The sequence below is a fragment of the Chiloscyllium punctatum genome, chromosome 12 (assembly GCF_047496795.1).
Source record: "Chiloscyllium punctatum isolate Juve2018m chromosome 12, sChiPun1.3, whole genome shotgun sequence".
NCBI classification, from domain to species: Eukaryota; Metazoa; Chordata; class Chondrichthyes; order Orectolobiformes; family Hemiscylliidae; genus Chiloscyllium; species Chiloscyllium punctatum.
In genome coordinates this window covers 2,599,445-2,625,713 of record NC_092750.1, presented here as the reverse complement: position 1 = coordinate 2,625,713, position 26,269 = coordinate 2,599,445, and the positions used below count along the sequence as shown (strand labels likewise).

General features: G+C 41.7%; 1 protein-coding gene across 1 annotated transcript in view; it reads right to left on the bottom strand.

The window, feature by feature from the left end:
* Positions 1-26,269, bottom strand: part of LOC140483550 (cytosolic 10-formyltetrahydrofolate dehydrogenase-like) — a 177,142-nt gene that overhangs the window by 112,887 nt on the left and 37,986 nt on the right. The window contains exon 6 of the mRNA XM_072581754.1: positions 25,130-25,219. Within this exon, the coding sequence (XP_072437855.1) occupies positions 25,130-25,219 (90 nt within the window). The remainder of the gene's footprint in view (positions 1-25,129; positions 25,220-26,269) is intronic.

Below are 26,269 nucleotides of genomic sequence, written 5' to 3'. Positions count from 1 at the left end.
GAATGCAGTACATTGTGAATGGAGTACATTGTGAATGGAGTACATTGTGAATGGATAACATTGTGAATAGAGTACATTGTGAACGGAGTACATTGAGAATGGAACACATTGTGAATGGAGCACATTGTGAATGGAGTACATTGTGAATGGTGTACATTGTGAATGGAGTACATTGAGAATGGAGCACATTGAGAATGGAACACATTGAGAATGGGGCACATTGTGAATGGAGCACATTGTGAATGGAGTACATTGAGAATGGAGTACATTGAGAATGGAACACATTGTGAATGGAGTACATTGTGAATGGAGCACATTGTGAATGGAGTACATTGTGAATGGAGCACATTGTGAATGGAACACATTGAGAATGGAACACATTGTGAATGGAGTACATTGTGAATGGAGCACATTGTGAATGGAGTACATTGTGAATGGAGTACATTGTGAATGGAGTACATTGTGAATGGAGTACATTGTGAATGGAGCACATTGGGAATGGAACACATTGTGAATGGAGTACATTGTGAATGGAGTACATTGTGAATGGAGTACATTGTGAATGGAGCACATTGTGAATGGAGTACATTGTGAATGGAGTACATTGTGAATGGAGTACATTGTGAATGGAGCACATTGTGAATGGAGTACTTTGTGAATGGACCACATTGAGAATGGAGCACATTGAGAATCGAGTACATTGTGAATGGAGTACATTGAGAATGGAACACATTGAGAATGGAACACATTGTGAATGGAGTACATTGTGAATGGAGCACATTGTGAATCGAGTACATTGTGAATGGAGTACATTGAGAATGGAACAAATTGAGAATGGGGCACATTGTGAATGGAGTACATTGTGAATGGAGTACATTGTGAATGGAGTACATTGATAATGGAACACATTGTGAATGGAGTACATTGTGAATGGAGCACATTGTGAACGGTGTACATTGAGAATGGAACACATTGTGAATGGAGTACATTGAGAATGGAGTACATTGAGAATGGAACACATTGTGAATGGAGCACATTGTGAATGGAGTACATTGTGAATGGTGTACATTGTGAATGGAGTACATTGAGAATGGAGCACATTGAGAATGGAACACATTGAGAATGGGGCACATTGTGAATGGAGCACATTGTGAATGGAGTACATTGAGAATGGAGTACATTGAGAATGGAACACATTGTGAATGGAGTACATTGTGAATGGAGCACATTGTGAATGGAGTACATTGTGAATGGAGCACATTGTGAATGGAACACATTGAGAATGGAACACATTGTGAATGGAGTACATTGTGAATGGAGCACATTGTGAATGGAGTACATTGTGAATGGAGTACATTGTGAATGGAGTACATTGTGAATGGAGTACATTGTGAATGGAGCACATTGGGAATGGAACACATTGTGAATGGAGTACATTGTGAATGGAGTACATTGTGAATGGAGTACATTGTGAATGGAGCACATTGTGAATGGAGTACATTGTGAATGGAGTACATTGTGAATGGAGCACATTGTGAATGGAGTACTTTGTGAATGGACCACATTGAGAATGGAGCACATTGAGAATCGAGTACATTGTGAATGGAGTACATTGAGAATGGAACACATTGAGAATGGAACACATTGTGAATGGAGTACATTGTGAATGGAGCACATTGTGAATCGAGTACATTGTGAATGGAGTACATTGAGAATGGAACAAATTGAGAATGGGGCACATTGTGAATGGAGTACATTGTGAATGGAGTACATTGTGAATGGAGTACATTGATAATGGAACACATTGTGAATGGAGTACATTGTGAATGGAGCACATTGTGAACGGTGTACATTGAGAATGGAACACATTGTGAATGGAGTACATTGTGAATGGAGGACATTGTGAATGGAGTACGTTGTGAATGGAGCACTTTGTGAATGGAGCACATTGTGAATGGAGTACATTGTGAATGGAGCACATTGTGAATGGAGTACATTGTGAATGGAGCACATTGTGAATGGAGTACATTGTGAATGGAGTACATTGTGAATGGAGCACATTGGGAATGGAACACATTGTGAATGGAGTACATTGTGAATGGAGTACATTGTGAATGGTGTACATTGTGAATGGAGCACATTGTGAATGAAGTACATTGTGAATGGAGTACATTGTGAATGGAGTACATTGTGAATTGAGCACATTGTGAATGGAGTACTTTGTGAAGGGACCACATTGAGAATGGAGCACATTGAGAATGGAGCACATTGAGAATGGAGTACATTATGAATGGAGTACATTGTGAATAGAGCACATTGAGAATGGAGCACATTGAGAATGGAGTACATTGTGAATGGAATACATTGTGAATGGAGTACATTGTGAATGAAGCACATTGTGAATGGGGCACATTGAGAATGGAGCACATTGTGAATGGAGTACATTGAGAATGGAACACATTGAGAATGGAACACATTGTGAATGGAGTACATTGTGAATGGAGCACATTGTGAATCGAGTACATTGTGAATGGAGTACATTGAGAATGGAACAAATTGAGAATGGGGCACATTGTGAATGGAGTACATTGTGAATGGAGCACATTGTGAATGGAGCATATTGTGAATGGAGTATATTGAGAATGGAACACATTGTGAAGGGAGCACATTGTGAATGGAATACATTGTGAATGGAGAACATTGTGAATGGAGCACATTGTGAATGGAGTACATTGTGAATGGAGTACATTGTGAATGGAGTACATTGTGAATGGAGTACATTGTGAATGGATAACATTGTGAATAGAGTACATTGTGAATGGAGTACATTGAGAATGGAGTACATTGAGAATGGAACACATTGTGAATGGAGCACATTGTGAATGGAGTACATTGTGAATGGTGTACATTGTGAATGGAGTACATTGAGAATGGAGCACATTGAGAATGGAACACATTGAGAATGGGGCACATTGTGAATGGAGCACATTGTGAATGGAGTACATTGAGAATGGAGTACATTGAGAATGCAACACATTGTGAATGGAACACATTGAGAATGGGGCACATTGAGAATGGAGTACATTGAGAATGGAACACATTGTGATTGGGGCTCATTGTGAATGGAGCACATTGAGAATGGAGTACATTGTGAATGGAGCAGATTGAGAATGGAACACATTGAGAATGGAACACATTGAGAATGGAACACATTGTGAATGGAGCACATTGTGAATGGAGTACATTGAGAATGGAGTACATTGAGAATGCAACACATTGTGAATGGAGCACATTGAGAATGGAACGCATTGTGAATGGGGCTCAGTGTGAATGGAGCACATTGAGAATGGAGTACATTGTGAATGGAGCACATTGTGAATGGAGTACATTGTGAATGGAGTACATTGAGAATGGAACACATTGAGAATGGAGCACATTGAGAATCGAGTACATTGTGAATGGAGTACATTGAGAATGGAACACATTGAGAATGGAACACATTGTGAATGGAGTACATTGTGAATGGAGCACATTGTGAATCGAGTACATTGTGAATGGAGTACATTGAGAATGGAACAAATTGAGAATGGGGCACATTGTGAATGGAGTACATTGTGAATGGAGTACATTGTGAATGGAGTACATTGATAATGGAACACATTGTGAATGGAGTACATTGTGAATGGAGCACATTGTGAACGGTGTACATTGAGAATGGAACACATTGTGAATGGAGTACATTGTGAATAGAGGACATTGTGAATGGAGTACGTTGTGAATGGAGCACTTTGTGAATGGAGCACATTGTGAATGGAGTACATTGTGAATGGAGCACATTGTGAATGGAGTACATTGTGAATGGAGCACATTGTGAATGGAGTACATTGTGAATGGAGTACATTGTGAATGGAGCACATTGGGAATGGAACACATTGTGAATGGAGTACATTGTGAATGGAGTACATTGTGAATGGTGTACATTGTGAATGGAGCACATTGTGAATGAAGTACATTGTGAATGGAGTACATTGTGAATGGAGTACATTGTGAATTGAGCACATTGTGAATGGAGTACTTTGTGAAGGGACCACATTGAGAATGGAGCACATTGAGAATGGAGCACATTGAGAATGGAGTACATTATGAATGGAGTACATTGTGAATAGAGCACATTGAGAATGGAGCACATTGAGAATGGAGTACATTGTGAATGGAATACATTGTGAATGGAGTACATTGTGAATGGAGCACATTGTGAATGGGGCACATTGAGAATGGAGCACATTGAGAATGGAGTACATTGTGAATGCAATACGTTGTGAATGGAGTACATTGTGAATGGAGTACATTGTGAATGGAGCACATTGTGAATGGAGCATATTGTGAATGGAGTATATTGAGAATGGAACACATTGTGAAGGGAGCACATTGTGAATGGAATACATTGTGAATGGAGAACATTGTGAATGGAGCACATTGTGAATGGAGTACATTGTGAATGGAGTACATTGTGAATGGAGTACATTGTGAATGGATAACATTGTGAATAGAGTACATTGTGAATGGAGTACATTGAGAATGGAGTACATTGAGAATGGAACACATTGTGAATGGAGCACATTGTGAATGGAGTACATTGTGAATGGTGTACATTGTGAATGGAGTACATTGAGAATGGAGCACATTGAGAATGGAACACATTGAGAATGGGGCACATTGTGAATGGAGCACATTGTGAATGGAGTACATTGAGAATGGAGTACATTGAGAATGCAACACATTGTGAATGGAACACATTGAGAATGGGGCACATTGAGAATGGAGTACATTGAGAATGGAACACATTGTGAATGGGGCTCATTGTGAATGGAGCACATTGAGAATGGAGTACATTGTGAATGGAGCAGATTGAGAATGGAACACATTGAGAATGGAACACATTGAGAATGGAACACATTGTGAATGGAGCACATTGTGAATGGAGTACATTGAGAATGGAGTACATTGAGAATGCAACACATTGTGAATGGAGCACATTGAGAATGGAACGCATTGTGAATGGGGCTCAGTGTGAATGGAGCACATTGAGAATGGAGTACATTGTGAATGGAGCACATTGTGAATGGAGTACATTGTGAATGGAGTACATTGAGAATGGAACACATTGTGAATGGGGCACATTGTGAATGGACCACATTGAGAATGGAACACATTGTGAATGGAGTACATTGTGATTTGAGTACATTGTGAATGGAGTACATTGTGAATGGAGTACATTGTGAATGGAGCACATTGAGAATGGAGTACATTGAGAATGGAACACATTGTGAATGGAGTACATTGTGAATGGGGCACATTGTGAATGGAGTACATTGTGAATGGAGTACATTGAGAATGGAGCACATTGTGAATGGAACACATTGTGAATGGAACACATTGTGAATGGGGCACATTGTGAATGGGGCACATTGTGAATGGAGCACATTGTGAATGGAGTACATTGTGAATGGAGTACATTGTGAATGGAGTAGATTGAGAATGGAACACATTGTGAATGGAGTACATTGTGAATGGAGCACATTGTGAACGGTGTACATTGAGAATGGAACACATTGTGAATGAAATACATTGTGAATGGAGTACATTGTGAATGGAGCACATTGTGAATGGAGTATATTGAGAATGGAACACATTGTGAAGGGAGCACATTGTGAATGCAATACATTGTGAATGGAGTACATTGTGAATGGGGCACATTGTGAATGGAGTACATTGTGAATGGAGTACATTGAGAATGGAGCACATTGTGAATGGAACACATTGTGAATGGAACACATTGTGAATGGGGCACATTGTGAATGGGGCACATTGTGAATGGAGCACATAGTGAATGGAGTACATTGTGAATGGAGTACATTGTGAATGGAGCACATTGTGAATGGAGCACATTGTGAATGGAGCACTTTGTGAATGGAGCACATTGAGAATGGAGCACATTGAGAATGGAGTTCATTGTGAATGGATTACATTGAGAATGGAGCACATTGAGAATGGAGTTCATTGTGAATGGAGCACATTGTGAATGGAGTACATTATGAATGGAGTACATTGTGAATGGAGCACATTGAGAATGGAGTACATTGTGAATGCAATACATTGTGAATTGAGTACATTGTGAATGGAGCACATTGTGAATGGGGCACATTGAGAATGGAGCACATTGTGAATGGAGCACATTGTGAATGCAATACATTGTGAATGGAGTACATTGTGAATGGAGCACATTGTGAATGGAGCATATTGTGAATGGAGTATATTGAGAATGGAACACATTGTGAAGGGAGCACATTGTGAATGCAATACATTGTGAATGGAGTACATTGTGAATGGGGCACATTGAGAATGGAGCACATTGAGAATGGAGTACATTGTGAATGCAATACATTGTGAATGGAGTACATTGTGAATGGAGCACATTGTGAATGGGGCACATTGAGAATGGAGCACATTGAGAATGGAGTACATTGTGAATGCAATACATTGTGAATGGAGTACATTGTGAATGGAGCACATTGTGAAGGGAGCACATTGTGAATGGAATACATTGTGAATGGAGCACATTGTGAATGGAGTACATTGTGAATGGAGTACATTGTGAATGGAGTACATTGTGAATGGAGTACATTGTGAATGGAGCACGTTGTGAATGGGGCACATTGTGAATGGAGCACATTGTGAATGGAGTACATTGTGAATGGAGTACATTGTGAATGGAGTACATTGTGAATGGAACACATTGAGACTGGGGCACATTGTGAATGGAGCACATTGTGAACGGAGTACATTGTGAATGGAGCACATTGTGAATCGAGTACATTGTGAATGGAGTACATTGAGAATGGAACACATTGAGAATGGGGCACATTGTGAATGGAGTACATTGTGAATGGAGTACATTGTGAATGGAGTACATTGAGACTGGAACACATTGTGAATGGAGTACATTGTGAATGGAGCACATTGTGAATGGTGTACATTGAGAATGGAACACATTGTGAATGGAGTACATTGTGAATGGAGGACATTGTGAATGGAGTACGTTGTGAATGGAGCACTTTGTGAATGGAGCACATTGTGAATGGAGCACATTGTGAATGGAGTACATTGTGAATGGAGCACATTGTGAATGGAGTACATTGTGAATGGAGCACATTGTGAATGGAACACATTGAGAATGGAACACATTGTGAATGGAGTACATTGTGAATGGAGCACATTGTGAATGGAGTACATTGTGAATGGAGTACATTGTGAATGGAGTACATTGTGAATGGAGTACATTGTGAATGAAGCACATTGGGAATGGAACACATTGTGAATGGAGTACATTGTGAATGGAGTACATTGTGAATGGAGTACATTGTGAATGGAGTACATTGTGAATGGAGTACATTGTGAATGGAGCACGTTGTGAATGGGGCACATTGTGAATGGAGCACATTGTGAATGGAGTACATTGTGAATGGAGTACATTGTGAATGGAGTACATTGTGAATGGAACACATTGAGACTGGGGCACATTGTGAATGGAGCACATTGTGAATGGAGTACATTGTGAATGGAGCACATTGTGAATCGAGTACATTGTGAATGGAGTACATTGAGAATGGAACATATTGAGAATGGGGCACATTGTGAATGGCGTACATTGTGAATGGAGTACATTGTGAATGGAGTACATTGAGAATGGAACACATTGTGAATGGAGTACATTGTGAATGGAGCACATTGTGAATGGTGTACATTGAGAATGGAACACATTGTGAATGGAGTACATTGTGAATGGAGGACATTGTGAATGGAGTACGTTGTGAATGGAGCGCTTTGTGAATGGAGCACATTGTGAATGGAGCACATTGTGAATGGAGTACATTGTGAATGGAGCACATTGTGAATGGAGTACATTGTGAATGGAGCACATTGTGAATGGAACACATTGAGAATGGAACACATTGTGAATGGAGTACATTGTGAATGGAGCACATTGTGAATGGAGTACATTGTGAATGGAGTACATTGTGAATGGAGTACATTGTGAATGCAGTACATTGTGAATGGAGCACATTGGGAATGGAACACATTGTGAATGGAGTACATTGTGAATGGAGTACATTGTGAATGGAGCACATTGTGAATGGAGTACTTTGTGAATGGACCACATTGAGAATGGAGCACATTGAGAATCGAGTACATTGTGAATGGAGTACATTGAGAATGGAACACATTGAGAATGGGGCACATTGTGAATGGAGTACATTGTGAATGGAGTACATTGTGAATGGAGTACATTGAGAATGGAACACATTGTGAATGGAGTACATTGTGAATGGAGCACATTGTGAATCGAGTACATTGTGAATGGAGTACATTGAGAATGGAACACATTGAGAATGGGGCACATTGTGAATGGAGTACATTGTGAATGGAGTACATTGTGAATGGAGTACATTGAGAATGGAACACATTGTGAATGGAGTACATTGTGAATGGAGCACATTGTGAATTGTGTACATTGAGAATGGAACACATTGTGAATGGAGTACATTGTGAATGGAGGACATTGTGAATGGAGTACGTTGTGAATGGAGCACTTTGTGAATGGAGCACATTGTGAATGGAGTACATTGTGAATGGAGCACATTGTGAATGGAGTACATTGTGAATGGAGCACATTGTGAATGGAGTACATTGTGAATGGAGTACATTGTGAATGGAGCACATTGGGAATGGAACACATTGTGAATGGAGTACATTGTGAATGGAGTACATTGTGAATGGAGTACATTGTGAATGGAGCACATTGTGAATGAAGTACATTGCGAATGGAGTACATTGTGAATGGAGTACATTGTGAATGGAGCACATTGTCAATGGAGTACTTTGTGAATGGACCACATTGAGAATGGAGCACTTTGAGAATGGAGTACATTATGAATGGAGTACATTGTGAATAGACCACATTGAGAATGGAGCACATTGAGAATGGAGTACATTGTGAATGGAATACATTGTGAATGGAGTACATTGTGAATGGAGCACATTGTGAATGGGGCACATTGAGAATGGAGCACATTGAGAATGGAGTACATTGTGAACGCAATACGTTGTGAATGGAGTACATTGTGAATGGAGCACATTGTGAATGGAGCATATTGTGAATGGAGTATATTGAGAATGGAACACATTGTGAAGGAAGCACATTGTGAATGGAATACATTGTGAATGGAGTACATTGTGAATGGAGCACATTGTGAATGGAGTACATTGTGAATGGAGTACATTGTGAATGGAGTACATTGTGAATGGAGTACATTGTGAATGGATAACATTGTGAATAGAGTACATTATGAATGGAGTACATTGAGAATGGAGTACATTGAGAATGGAACACATTGTGAATGGAGCACATTGTGAATGGAGTACATTGTGAATGGTGTACATTGTGAATGGAGTACATTGAGAATGGAGCACATTGAGAATGGAACACATTGAGAATGGGGCACATTGTGAATGGAGCACATTGTGAATGGAGTACATTGAGAATGGAGTACACTGAGAATGGAACACATTGTGAATGGAACACATTGAGAATGGGGCACATTGAGAATGGAGTACATTGAGAATGGAACACATTGTGAATGGGGCTCATTGTGAATGGAGCACATTGAGAATGGAGTACATTGTGAATGGAGCAGATTGAGAATGGAACACATTGAGAATGGAACACATTGAGAATGGAACACATTGTGAATGGAGCACATTGTGAATGGAGTACATTGAGAATGGAGTACATTGAGAATGGAACACATTGTGAATGGAGCACATTGAGAATGGAACGCATTGTGAATGGGGCTCATTGTGAATGGAGCACATTGAGAATGGAGTACATTGTGAATGGAGCACATTGTGAATGGAGTACATTGTGAATGGAGTACATTGAGAATGGAACACATTGTGAATGGACCACATTGAGAATGGAACACATTGTGAATGGAGTACATTGTGATTGGAGTACATTGTGAATGGAGTACATTGTGAATGGAGTACATTGTGAATGGAGTACATTGTGAATGGACCACATTGAGAATGGAGTACATTGAGAATGGAACACATTGTGAATGGAGTACATTGTGAATGGGGCACATTGTGAATGGAGTACATTGTGAATGGAGTACATTGAGAATGGAGCACATTGTGAATGGAACACATTGTGAATGGAACACATTGTGAATGGGGCACATTGTGAATGGGGCACATTGTGAATGGAGCACATTGTGAATGGAGTACATTGTGAATGGAGTACATTGTGAATGGAGTACATTGAGAATGGAACACATTGTGAATGGAGTACATTGTGAATGGAGCACATTGTGAACGGTGTACATTGAGAATGGAACACAATGTGAATGGAGTACATTGTGAATGGAGGTCATTGTGAATGGAGTACGTTGTGAATGGAGCACTTTGTGAATGGAGCACATTGTGAATGGAGTACATTGTGAATGGAGCACATTGTGAATGGAGTACATTGTGAATGGAGTACATTGTGAATGGAGCACATTGGGAATGGAACACATTGTGAATGGAGTACATTGTGAATGCAGTACATTGTGAATGGAGTACATTGTGAATGGAGCACATTGTGAATGGAGTACATTGTGAATGGAGTACATTGTGAATGGAGTACATTGTAAATGGAGCACATTGTGATTGGAGTACTTTGTGAATGGAACACATTGAGAATGGAGCACATTGAGAATGGAGCACATTGAGAATGGAGTACATTATGAATGGAGTACATTGTGAATAGAGCACATTGAGAATGGAGCACATTGAGAATGGAGTCCATTGTGAATGGAATACATTGTGAATGGAGTACATTGTGAATGGAGCACATTGTGAATGGGGCACATTGAGAATGGAGCACATTGAGAATGGAGTACATTGTGAATGCAATACGTTGTGAATGGAGTACATTGTGAATGGAGCATATTGTGAATGGAGTATATTGAGAATGGAACACATTGTGAAGGGAGCACATTGTGAATGGAATACATTGTGAATGGAGTACATTGTGAATGGAGCACATTGTGAATGGAGTACATTGTGAATGCAGTACATTGTGAATGGAGTACATTGTGAATGGAGTACATTGTGAATGGATAACATTGTGAATAGAGTACATTGTGAACGGAGTACATTGAGAATGGAGTACATTGAGAATGGAACACCTTGTGAATGGAGCACATTGTGAATGGAGTACATTGTGAATGGTGTACATTGTGAATGGAGTACATTGAGAATGGAGCACATTGAGAATGGAACACATTGAGAATGGGGCACATTGTGAATGGAGCACATTGTGAATGGAGTACATTGAGAATGGAGTACATTGAGAATGGAACACATTGTGAATGGAACACATTGAGAATGGGGCACATTGAGAATGGAGTACATTGAGAATGGAACACATTGTGAATGGGCCTCATTGTGAATGGAGCACATTGAGAATGGAGTACATTGTGAATGGAGCAGATTGAGAATGGAACACATTGAGAATGGAACACATTGAGAATGGAACGCATTGTGAATGGAGCACATTGTGAATGGAGTACATTGAGAATGGAGTACATTGAGAATGGAACACATTGTGAATGGAGCGCATTGAGAATGGAACGCATTGTGAATGGGGCTCATTGTGAATGGAGCACATTGAGAATGGAGTACATTGTGAATGGAGCACATTGTGAATGGAGCACATTGAGAATGGAGTACATTGAGAATGGAACACATTGTGAATGGAGTACATTTTGAATGGGGCACATTGCGAATGGAGTACATTGTGAATGGAGTACATTGAGAATGGAACAAATTGTGAATGGAACACATTGTGAATGGAACACATTGTGAATGGGGCACATTGTGAATGGGGCACATTGTGAATGGAGCACATTGTGAATGGAGTACATTGTGAATGGAGTACATTGTGAATGGAGCACATTGTGAATGGAGCACATTGTGAATGGAGCACTTTGTGAATGGAGCACATTGAGAATGGAGCACATTGAGAATGGAGTTCATTGTGAATGGAGTACATTGAGAATGGAGCACATTGAGAATGGAGTTCATTGTGATTGGAGCACATTGTGAATGGAGTACATTATGAATGGAGTACATTGTGAATGGAGCACATTGAGAATGGAGCACATTGAAAATGGAGCACATTGAGAATGGAGTACATTGTGAATGGAGTACATTGAGAATGGAGCACATTGAGAATGGAGTTCATTGTGATTGGAGCACATTGTGAATGGAGTACATTGTGAATGGAGTACATTGTGAATAGAGCACATTGTGAATGGGGCACATTGAGAATGGAGCACATTGTGAATGGAGCACATTGTGAATGCAATACATTGTGAATGCAGTACATTGTGAATGGAGCACATTGTGAATGGGGCACAATGAGAATGGAGCACATTGTGAATGCAATACATTGTGAATGGAGTACATTGTGAATGGAGCACATTGTGAATGGAGCATATTGTGAATGGAGTATATTGAGAATGGAACACATTGTGAATGGAGCACATTGTGAATGCAATACATTGTGAATGGAGTACATTGTGAATGGAGCACATTGTGAATGGGGCACATTGAGAATGGAGCACATTGTGAATGGAGCACATTGTGAATGCAATACATTGTGAATGGAGTACATTGTGAATGGGGCACATTGAGAATGGAGCACATTGAGAATGGAGTACATTGTGAATGCAATACATTGTGAATGGAGTACATTGTGAATGGAGCACATTGTGAATGGGGCACTTTGAGAATGGAGCACATTGAGAATGGAGTACATTGTGAATGCAATACATTGTAAATGGAGTACATTGTGAATGGAGCACATTGTGAAGGGAGCACATTGTGAATGGAATACATTGTGAATGGAGCACATTGTGAATGGAGCACGTTGTGAATGGGGCACATTGTGAATGGAGCACATTGTGAATGGAGTACATTGTGAATGGAGTACATTGTGAATGGAGTACATTGTGAATGGAACACATTGAGACTGGGGCACATTGTGAATGGAGCACATTGTGAATGGAGTACATTGTGAATGGAGCACATTGTGAATGGAGTACATTGTGAATGGAGTACATTGTGAATGGAGTACATTGTGAATGGAGTACATTGTGAATGGAGCACGTTGTGAATGGGGCACATTGTGAATGGAGCACATTGTGAATGGAGTACATTGTGAATGGAGTACATTGTGAATGGAGTACATTGTGAATGGAACACATTGAGACTGGGGCACATTGAGACTGGGGCACATTGTGAATGGAGCACATTGTGAATGGAGTACATTGTGAATGGAGCACATTGTGAATCGAGTACATTGTGAATGGAGTACATTGAGAATGGAACACATTGAGAATGGGGCACATTGTGAATGGAGTACATTGTGAATGGAGTACATTGTGAATGGAGTACATTGAGAATGGAACACATTGTGAATGGAGTACATTGTGAATGGAGCACATTGTGAATGGTGTACATTGAGAATGGAACACATTGAGAATGGGGCACATTGTGAATGGAGTACATTGTGAATGGAGTACATTGTGAATGGAGTACATTGAGAATGGAACACATTGTGAATGGAGTACATTGTGAATGGAGCACATTGTGAATGGTGTACATTGAGAATGGAACACATTGTGAATGGAGTACATTGTGAATGGAGGACATTGTGAATGGAGTACGTTGTGAATGGAGTACATTGTGAATGGAGTACATTGTGAATGGAGTACATTGTGAATGGAGCACGTTGTGAATGGGGCACATTGTGAATGGAGCACATTGTGAATGGAGTACATTGTGAATGGAGTACATTGTGAATGGAGTACATTGTGAATGGAACACATTGAGACTGGGGCACATTGAGACTGGGGCACATTGTGAATGGAGCACATTGTGAATGGAGTACATTGTGAATGGAGCACATTGTGAATCGAGTACATTGTGAATGGAGTACATTGAGAATGGAACACATTGAGAATGGGGCACATTGTGAATGGAGTACATTGTGAATGGAGTACATTGTGAATGGAGTACATTGTGAATGGAGTACATTGTGAATGGAGTACATTGAGAATGGAACACATTGTGAATGGAGTACATTGTGAATGGAGCACATTGTGAATGGTGTACATTGAGAATGGAACACATTGTGAATGGAGTACATTGTGAATGGAGGACATTGTGAATGGAGTACGTTGTGAATAGAGCACTTTGTGAATGGAGCACATTGTGAATGGAGCACATTGTGAATGGAGTACATTGTGAATGGAGCACATTGTGAATGGAGTACATTGTGAATGGAGCACATTGTGAATGGAATACATTGAGAATGGAACACATTGTGAATGGAGTACATTGTGAATGGAGCACATTGTGAATGGAGTACATTGTGAATGGAGTACATTGTGAATGGAGTACATTGTGAATGGAGTACATTGTGAATGGAGCACATTGGGAATGGAACACATTGTGAATGGAGGACATTGTGAATGGAGGACATTGTGAATGGAGTACATTGTGAATGGAGCACATTGTGAATGGAGTACATTGTGAATGGAGTTATTTGTGAATGGAGTACATTGTGAATGGAGCACATTGTGAATGGAGTACTTTGTGAATGGACCACATTGAGAATGGAGCACATTGAGAATGGAGTACATTATGAATGGAGTACATTGTGAATAGAGCACATTGAGAATGGAGCACATTGAGAATGGAGTACATTGTGAATGGAATACATTGTGAATGGAGTACATTGTGAATGGAGCACATTGTGAATGGAGCACATTGAGAATGGAGCACATTGAGAATGGAGTACATTGTGAATGCAATGCGTTGTGAATGGAGTACATTGTGAATGGAGCACATTGTGAATGGAGCATATTGTGAATGGAGTATATTGAGAATGGAACACGTTGTGAAGGGAGCACATTGTGAACGGAGTACATTGTGAATGGAGTACATTGTGAATGGAGTACATTGTGAATGGAGTACATTGTGAATAGAGTGCATTGTGAATGGAGTACATTGAGAATGGAACACATTGTGAATGGAGCACATTGTGAATGGAGTACATTGTGAATGGAGTACATTGTGAATGGAGTACATTGAGAATGGAGCACATTGAGAATGGAGCACATTGAGAATGGAACACATTGAGAATGGGGCACATTGTGAATGGAGCACATTGTGAATGGAGTACATTGAGAATGGAGTACATTGAGAATGGAACACATTGTGAATGGAACACATTGAGAATGGGGCACATTGAGAATGGAGTACATTAAGAATGGAACACATTGTGAATGGAGCACATTGAGAATGGAACACATTGTGAATGGGGCTCATTGTGAATGGAGCACATTGAGAATGGAGTACATTGTGAATGGAGCAGATTGAGAATGGAGTACATTGAGAATGGAACACATTGAGAATGGAACACATTGTGAATGGAGCACATTGTGAATGGAGTACATTGAGAATGGAGTACATTGAGAATGGAACACATTGTGAATGGAGCACATTGAGAATGGAACGCATTGTGAATGGGGCTCATTGTGAATGGAGCACATTGAGAATGGAGTACATTGTGAATGGAGCACATTGTGAATGGAGTACATTGTGAATGGAGTACATTGAGAATGGAACACATTGTGAATGGGGCACATTGTGAATGGACCACATTGAGAATGGAACACATTGTGAATGGAGTATATTGTGATTGGAGTACATTGTGAATTAAGTACATTGTGAATGGAGTACATTGTGAATGGAGCACATTGAGAATGGAGTACATTGAGAATGGAGTACATTGTGAATGGGGCACATTGTGAATGGAGTACATTGTGAATGGAGTACATTGAGAATGGAGCACATTGTGAATGGAACACATTGTGAATGGGGCACATTGTGAATGGGGCACATTGGGAATGGAGCACATTGTGAATGGAGTACATTGTGAATGGAGTACATTGTGAATGGAGCACATTGTGAATGGAGCACATTGTGAATGGAGCACTTTGTGAATGGAGCACATTGAGAATTGAGCACATTGAGAATGGAGTACATTGAGAATGGAGCACATTGAGAATGGAGTTCATTGTGAATGGAGCACATTGTGAATGGAGCATATTGTGAATGGAGTATATTGAGAATGGAACACATTGTGAAGGGAGCACATTGTGAATGCAATACATTGTGAATGGAGTACATTGTGAATGGAGCACATTGTGAATGGGGCACATTGAGAATGGAGCACATTGTGAATGGAGCACATTGTGAATGGAGCACATTGTGAATGCAATACATTGTGAATGGAGTACATTGTGAATGGAGCACATTGTGAATGGGGCACATTGAGAATGGAGTACATTGTGAATGGAGTACATTGTGAATGGAGCACATTGTGAATGGAGTACATTGTGAATGGAGCACGTTGTGAATGGGGCACATTGTGAATGGAGCACATTGTGAATGGAGTACATTGTGAATGGAGTACATTGTGAATGGAACACATTGTGAATGGAACACATTGAGAATGGGGCACATTGAGAATGGAGTACATTGAGAATGGAACACATTGTGAATGGAGCACATTGAGAATGGAACACATTGTGAATGGGGCTCATTGTGAATGGAGCACATTGAGAATGGAGTACATTGTGAATGGAGCAGATTGAGAATGGAACACATTGAGAATGGAACACATTGAGAATGGAACACATTGTGAATGGAGCACATTGTGAATGGAGTACATTGAGAATGGAGTACATTGAGAATGGAACACATTGTGAATGGAGCACATTGAGAATGGAACTCATTGTGAATGGGGCTCATTGTGAATCGAGCACATTGAGAATGGAGTACATTGTGAATGGAGCACATTGTGAATGTAGTACATTGTGAATGGAGTACATTGAGAATGGAACACATTGTGAATGGGGCACATTGTGAATGGACCACATTGAGAATGGAATACATTGTGAATGGAGTACATTGTGATTGGAGTACATTGTGAATCGAGTACATTGTGAATGGAGTACATTGTGAATGGAGCACATTGAGAATGGAGTACATTGAGAATGGAACACATTGTGAATGGAGTACATTGTGAATGGGGCACATTGTGAATGGAGTACATTGTGAATGGAGTACATTGAGAATGGAGCACATTGTGAATGGAACACATTGTGAATGGAACACATTGTGAATGGGGCACATTGTGAATGAGGCACATTGGGAATGGAGCACATTGTGAATGGAGTACATTGTGAATGGAGTACATTGTGAATGGAGCACATTGTGAATGGAGCACATTGTGAATGGAGCACTTTGTGAATGGAGCACATTGAGAATGGAGCACATTGAGAATGGAGTACATTGAGAATGGAGCACATTGAGAATGGAGTTCATTGTGAATGCAATACATTGTGAATGGAGTACATTGTGAATGGAGCACATTGTGAATGGAGCATATTGTGAATGGAGTATATTGAAAATGGAACACATTGTGAAGGGAGCACATTGTGAATGCAATACATTGTGAATGGAGTACAATTTGAATGGAGCACATTGTGAATGGGGCACATTGAGAATGGAGCACATTGTGAATGGAGCACATTGTGAATGGAGTACATTGTGAATGCAATACATTGTGAATGGAGTACATTGTGAATGGAGCACATTGTGAATGGAGCACATTGTGAATGGAGCACATTGTGAAGGGAGCACATTGTGAATGGAATACATTGTGAATGGAACACATTGTGAATGGAGTACATTGTGAATGGAGTACATTGTGAATGGAGTACATTGTGAATGGAGTACATTGTGAATGGAGCACGTTGTGAATGGAGCACGTTGTGAATGGGGCACATTGTGAATGGAGCACATTGTGAATGGAGTACATTGTGAATGGAGTACATTGTGAATGGAGTACATTGTGAATGGAACACATTGAGAATGGGGCACAGTGTGAATGGAGTACATTGTGAATGGAGTACATTGTGAATGGAGTACATTGAGAATGGAACACATTGAGAATGGAGTACATTGTGAATGGAGTACATTGTGAATGGAGCAGATTGTGAATGGAGCACATTGTGAATGGAGTACATTGAGAATGGAACATATTGTGAATGGAATACATTGAGAATGGAGTACATTGTGAATGGAGCACATTGTGAATGGAGTGCATTGAGAATGGAGTACATTGTGAATGGGGCACATTGTGAATCGAGCAGATTGTGAATGGGGCACATTGTGAATGGAGTACATTGTGAATGGGGCACATTGTGAATGGAGCAGATTGTGAATAGGGCACATTGTGAATGGAGTACATTGTGAATGGGGCACATTGAGAATGGAGCACATTGTGAATGGGGCACATTGAGAATGGAGCACATTGTGAATGGGGCACATTGTGAATGGAGCAGATTGTGAATGGGGCACATTGTGAATGGGGCACATTGTGAATGGAGTACATTGTGAATGGGGCACATTGTGAATGGGGCACATTGTGAATGGAGTACATTGAGAATGGAGCACATAGTGAATGGGACACTTCCAGCAAAGATCATGTTTGCAAAGCAAGTGAGAATATTCCTGCCAGGCTTTACCTACCTCAATTCTCCAAATGCAGCACACACTGCTCGATAAACAAGAGAGGATAAGATGATTGGTCTGTAGGTGTAGAACTGCCTGAGGTACAGAGGGCAGAGAGCCTGAAGGGGCACATTGAGTCACATACCAGGGGCAGGATTGGGCACGTGAACCCAGATTTACAAAGGGGAAGTTATTCCTGACAAATCTACCAGAATTCTTTGAGGATGTAACTAGTAGCATTGATCGGTGTTGGGGGACCCTGCTGGAGATGTGGTTTATTAGGAGTTTCGAAGGCTTTTGACAAAGTCCTAGGTAAAAACAAGGACTGCACATGCTGGAAACCAGAGTCTGGATTAGAGTCGTGCTGGAAAAGCACAGCAGGTCAGGCAGCATCCGAGGAGCAGGAAAATTGACATTTCGGGCAAAAGCCCTTCCTCAGGAATAGAGGCAGAGTGCCTGCAGAGTGGAGAGACTTTTGACAAAGACCCTCATACGAGATTAAAGTATAAAATCAAAGTAGGGAGAAACTTGGTCTCCTGTCACGAAACAAATAGTAGGAATAAATGTCTAGTGGGATATTGTAGGAGTCAGTGCTGGGACCCCAGCTGTTCACAATATATATTAACGATTTAGATGAGGAAACTAAATGCAATATCTCCAGGTTTCCAGGTAACACAAAGAGGGTGAGCTCTGAGGAGGATGCAGAGATGTTTCAGTGTAATGGGGACAGGCTGAGGGAGTGGGTTAATGCATGGCAGATGCAGTTTAATGTGGATCAACGTGAGGTTAGCCACTTTGGGAGCAAGAACAGGAAGGCAGATTATTATCTGAGTGGCAGCAAATTGAGAGGGGAGAATGTTCAACAAGACCTGGGTGTCCATGTCCACCAGTCACTGAGAGTAAGCGTGCAGGTACAGCAGGCAGTGAAGAAGGTAAGCTGTGTGTTAGCCTTCACAGTGAGAAGAGTCAGGTACAGGAACAGGAATGCCTTGCTGCAATTGTACAGGGCCTTGGTATGACCACACCTGGAGTATTGTGCGCAGTTTTGGTCTCCTTATCTGAGGAAGGATGTTTTTGCTGTGGACAGTGTGCAGTGAAGAGTCACCAGGCTGACTCCTGGGATGGTGGGACTGATGTTTCAGGAGAGATCAAGTCAGTTAAGATAGTTTTCACTGGAGTTCAGTAGAATAAGGGAAAGGGGGATCTCATAGAAACCTAAAACATGATGTTTTCAAGAAGGGGATAGCTGTAGCTCTTGTGGCTAATGGGATCAAGGGATTTGGGGGGGTGGGGGGGGAAGGGGGTGGGATTGGGGCATTGAGGTTGATGATCAGCCATGATCATATTGAAGTGTGGAATGGGCTCAAGGAATGAATGGCCTATTCCTGCTCCTATCTTCTATATTCAATGTTTCTGTGTCTTACAAAGTCACAACATCCAACAGAGCAATGTTGAGGAGCAACAGAAGTCAGCTCAGGCATCTTGCAGTTTGACATCGATACTGTAATGATTCCTTGTGCTATATATATGTAACCCAAATAAGGTGTGTGGATTCTATCTAAAGTTCACTGGCAGGACAGCCAAATTTATTTACAGCTGCACTAACAGAGCACAGCTGACAGCAAAATCCCAACCTACCAAACAGACACAAACGAATACAATCAATGATGCAGTTATAGAACACCAAGATAACAACCAACACAGGACAAATACATGCACAATCAAGAGCAACCTGGGCAAAACCCACACTTGCAGAAAGTTACACCAACATTTGGAAGAAGTTTCAAATCGCCAAAACAATATACAAACTGTTGAACTTCAGTACTTGTAAAATTTACAGTGTTATCTCTATACTCATAAACTTCAAAATACTGTTCTTTATTTAACTAGTACTGCTATTGTGCAATGTTCATATCCTTTCATTTTCAGCATTACAAGATTTACCTTTGGAAAGATATATTGTTGTATTGTCACTTTAAGAGCTCAGAACGCAGATGGGCCAAGGGCCAAAGTGTCATCATAGAAACCCAGAACATTACAGCACAGTACAGGCCCTTCGGCCCTCGATGTTGCGCCAATCTGAAGCCCATCTAACCTACACTATTGCATTCTCATCCATGTGTTTATCCAATGACAATTCAAATGCCCTTAAAGTTGGCAAGTTTACTGCTGTTGCAGGCAGGGTATTCCATGCCCATACTACTCTGAGTAAAGAACCTATCTCTAACATCTGTCCCTATATCTATCACCCCTCAATTTAAAGCTGTGACCCCTCATGCTCGCCATCACCATACTTGGAAAAAGGCTCTCCCTGTCCATCCTATCTAACCCTCTGATTATCTTATATGTCTCTATTAAGTCACCTCTCAACCTCCTTCCCTCCAACAAAAACAGCCTCAAATCCCTCAGACTTTCCATACCAGGGCGGCACGGTGGCACAGTGGTTAGCACTGCTGCCTCACAGCGCCAGAGACCCGGGTCAATTCCCGCCTCAGGCGACTGACTGTGTGGAGTTTGCACATTCTCCCCGTGTCTGCGTGGGTTTCCTCCGGGTGCTCCAGTTTCCTCCCACAGTCCAAAGATGTGCAGGTCAGGTGAATTGGCCATGCTAAATTGCCCGTAGTGTTAGGTAAAAGGGGTAAATGTTGGGGAATGGGTGGGTTGCGCTTCAGCGGGTCGGTTGGACTTGTTGGGCCGAAGGGCCTATTTCCACACTGTAAGTAATCTAATCCTCGCAAATTTCCCCTGAACCCTTTCCAAAGCTTCCACATCCTTCCTATAATGCAGTGACCAGAACTGTACACAACACTCCAAGTGCTGCCGCACCAGAGTTTTGTACAGCTACAGCATGATATCATGATTCTGAAACTCAATCCCTCTACCAATAAAAGCTAACACATCGCATGCCTTCTTAACAATCCTATCAACCTGTGTGGCAACTTTCGGAGATCTATGTACATGGACACCGAGATCTCCCTGCTTAAATACACTTCCAAGGATCTTACCATTAGCCCAGTACTCTGCATTCCTGTTGCTCCTTCCAAAGTGAATCACCTCACACTTTTCTGCATTCAACTCCATTTGCCACCTCTCAGCCCAGTTCTGCAGCTTATTTATGTCCCTCTGTAACCTGCAACATCCATCGTCACTATTCACAACTCAACGCCTTTCGTGTCATCTGCAAATTTACTAACCCATCCCTCTACCTGTCATCCAGGTCATTTATAAAAATGACAAACAGCAGCGGCCCCAAAACAGATCCTTGTGGTATCCCACTAGTAACTGAACTCCAGGATAAACATGTCCCATCAACTAGCACCCTCTGTCTTCTTTCAGCTAGCCAATTTCTGATCCAAACGGCTAAATCACCCTCAATCCCATGCCTCTGTATTTTCAGGAATAGTCTACCGTGGGGAACCTTATCAAATGCCATACTGAAATCCATATACACCACATCAATTATTTTACCCTCATCCCCCTGTTTGGTCACCTTCTCAAAGAACTCAGTAAGATTTGTGAGGCATGACCTACCCTTCACAAAACTGTGTTGACTATCCCTAATCGACTTATTCCTTTCTAGTTGATTACAAATTCTATCTCTTAATCACCTTTCCCAACACTTTACCCACAACCGAAGTAAGGTTTTCCAGCACCACTCTAATCTAGACATTTGCTATCCTCCAGTCTTCTGGCACTATTCCTGGAGACAATGACAACATAAAGATCAAAGTCAAAGGCTCTCTGGCTTCCCAGAGAATCTGAGGATACATCCTATCATGTGACCAGAGGACAGGGTCACTCAGTGTTGTAACACTCCAGGCCCAGGCTCTATTTGAAGTTTACTCTGCCCTGTCTTGATAATGTAGCTGGAAATAAACTCAGCGGCCAGCTTTAACAAAGGCCACACACCTTGTTTGTGTTGTGCATTGACTGTACAGTGTCCATGTCAAACTCCACAAGAGAAACTCAACTTGCCCGATCCTACGTCTTCTCCTATCACCCTGTTTAAGAATCCTTACATTCTTTATTAAATTCTCTTTTGAAAGCCACAACTGAATCTGCCTTCAGCCCCTTCCAAGGCCATACATTCCAAATCCAACCACTGGAAAGAAAACCAATGGCAGTAAAGGAACACAAACTTCATCTTTACACCTTTTAAAAAGAGTGTTGAACCAAGAGTCACTGCAACAAAAAATTAACTCTGTTTCTCTCCCCACAAACGCTCCCAGAGCGACCGAGTTTCTCCTGTTTGTGCCATTTTAAAATGTTTAGTAAAGTCAGGGACAAACCTTCAGTTTATTAAGGGCTGCTTGACATTCTGCTGACGAGACCAGTTTTGTATGTTTCTGTAACAAGTTTGTGAAAAGAATAGCTATTGTACTGAAGTTAGGTACAGATCTCCAATAAAGTCCACATATTCCTAAAAATCCCATTTAATTTTAGGAGCAGGGAATTCTGCTAAAACGTTCACTTTTACCATTGTGGCAACCTCTTCATTTCCCCTAGGCTCAAGTTAAGTTATTTTTGCTTTTATAAGTTCACTTTTGGCAACACGTATTACTAAGCAATCAGCAACGGTCTGAACAGTTTCTCTAATTGCCGTACATGCGCTCCCTATGTCTTGTTTTTATATCTTATACCATCATCCAAATACAGTGACCCTTCTCTGGACCCAAAACGTTAACTCTGATTTCTCTCCACAGATGCTGCCAGACTTGCAGAGGTTTTCCAGCAACTTCTGTTGTTGAATTGGATCTGAATCTGTTGTTATGATTATACTTACTTTTCTCCGTCAATGCAGAATCTCGGTGATCTGCCCAGCTGGGGAAAAAGATCACCCATGAACCCGAGCTGCATGGGAGAAGGTCAATGAAGTAATTTTCCGGCATGTATTGAATCTTTGTTTCTACTGAAGCATGTTTTTCGGCTGGTAAGGCTGCTGGTTTCTTGGCACTGGGTCCCATTTGTACATTATGTCTAGCTAGCATCAAACATCCAGGTGGATTGCTCCAGACTTCCTTACACTCACTAAGTAGCCCTACTAGATCTTCCTGTTGTCCTTTTTCTAAATACAGAAACAGTGTCTACCTGCCCTAGTGTTTGAAGTATTGTTGAGGCAAATTTAGGAAGTTTACTTTGTGAACTGGTCCTTCTACCTCACTCTAACAATCTCTATTATCCATTACATCTCTTACCAACCCACACACTCGCTATTTCCAGGCAATCGTACAATTTCAATCTGTTCATGTGACATAATCAAATTTCCTTCCTATGATCGGGAGTATCTGTCTAATACGAACATAGGACCAGGAGTAGGCATTGACCTAGTGGGGAGAAGGGCCTGTTTCTATGCTGTATGATTCTATGCCTCTTTGGAGAGGGTGCAGAGAAGATTTACCAGGATGTTGCCTGGAATGGAGAGTAGGTCGTACGAGGATAGGTTGAGAGTTCTCGGCCTTTTCTCGTTGGAACGGCGAAGGATGAGGGGTGACTTGATAGAGGTTTATAAGATGATCAGAGGAATAGATAGAGGAGACAGTCAGAAACTTTTTCCCCGGGTACAACAGAGTGTTACAAGGGAACATAAATTTAAGGTGAAGGGTGGAAGGTATAGGGGAGATGTCAGGGGTGGGTTCTTTACCCAGAGAGTGGTGGGGGCATGGAATGCGCTGCCCATGGGAGTGGTAGAGTCAGAATCATTGGCGACCTTTAAGCGGCATTTGGATAGGTACATGGATGGGTGCTTAATCTAGGTTAGAAGTTCGGCACAACATCGTGGGCCGAAGGGCCTGTTCTGTGCTGTATTGTTCTATGTTCTATGTTCTATGTTCTATTGAATGGTTCTTCAAACACAAGGGTAGGTACGAAAAGGTGCTGGTCTAATCACATGTCAAGATTTTCCTGAGTTGTGTTACATACTTTCCAGAACAGCATGAAATCCCCCTGGAGTCTCAGCCATATAAACCACCTGTTTATTGACTTTTCCATCCTCCTATCGGCAGTGCTGGAGGAGTTTCAGTGCTGCTTGTAGTATGTCCTTCCATTATCTGGGCACCATCGCTGTCTGGGGAACAACTGCCCATTCTTCAGCTGCAGCTCTCTGGGGATGTCTCCTGACCCTTACAAGTCAGAGGCATCTTCTTCACCAACCGTTTAGAACCTACCCCCTTTAAGGAGCAGGGTGAGTGAGAACCTCCTGAAAGTGAAAGGGAGTGCGGTGCCCCAATCCCCATTCCCAGCCCATCGTTTTCCCAGTCAGACACGGCCTTACCAACTAGCCCAATGCTTTCCCTGAACATTTGGCTTGTTTTGTCACCATGGAGACCGTCGAGTTGGATCAGCATTATTCACCATTATTCTACTCAACACTTACGTGTCCATTCACCTCTGACCAGGCTCCAGGGACCTTGTCATTGCCTCGGATCCAGTTGTGAATGGCCTCTGCTGGTTGATCCCAGTTAATCTGCAAGGAGACACAATGATGAAGACAGTCATCCTCTGCCCATTCAATCCCCTCCAGTCATGTCCTTACTCAAACCTCCTCCTGCTGGTACCTGAGGCTGCTTTGTTTCTTCTCATTCACACAGAGTCTGTTTGCCCATTCTCACTGACTTCCAATCCAGCAGCAAGTTGAACTGAAAATTCTCACCCTTATTGAACATACAACACAGAGCAGTACAGCACAGGAACAGACCCTTCAGCCCACCATGTCTGTGCTCACCATAATGCAATTCTAAACTAATTCCACCTGCCCTCTATTCCCTGCCTGTTCAGGTGTCAGTCTAAATGCCTCTTAAACATTGCTATCATATCTATGACCACCTCCCCAGGCACCTACCACCCTCTGTGTAAAAAAACCTGCCTCACACATCTCCTTTAAAACTCTCCCTGACTGTATCTCTACAGATGTTAATCCAGCTACCCCCTCACACTGTCACTCAGTAACCCCTCTCCCCCCCCAGGGCCCTGTGTTACTAACAGTATCTCTACAGATGTTAATCCAGCTCCTTCACACTGACACTCAGTAGCCCCTCTCCCCAGCGCCCTGTGTTATTGACTGTATCTCTGCTGATGTTAGTCCAGCTCCCTCACACTGTCACTCAGTAACCCCTCTCACCCCCAACACAGACCTGTGTTACTGACTGTATCTCTCCTGATGTAATCCAGCTACCCCCTCACACTGTCACTCAGTAACCCCTCTCCCCCCCCCAGGGCCCTGTGTTACTAACAGTATCTCTACAGATGTTAATCCAGCTCCCTCACACTGTCACTCAGTAACCCCTCTCCCCAGTGTCCTGTGTTACTGACTGTATCTCTGCTGATGTTAGTCCAGCTCCTTCACACTGACACTCAGTAGCCCCTCTCCCCAGCGCCCTGTGTTACTGACTGTATCTCTGCTGATGTTAATCCAGCTCCCTCACACTGACACTCAGTAACCCCTCTCCCCACCCAGAGCCCTGTGTTATTGAGTATACCTCTGCTGATGTTAATCCAGCTCGCTCAGCCTGTTATG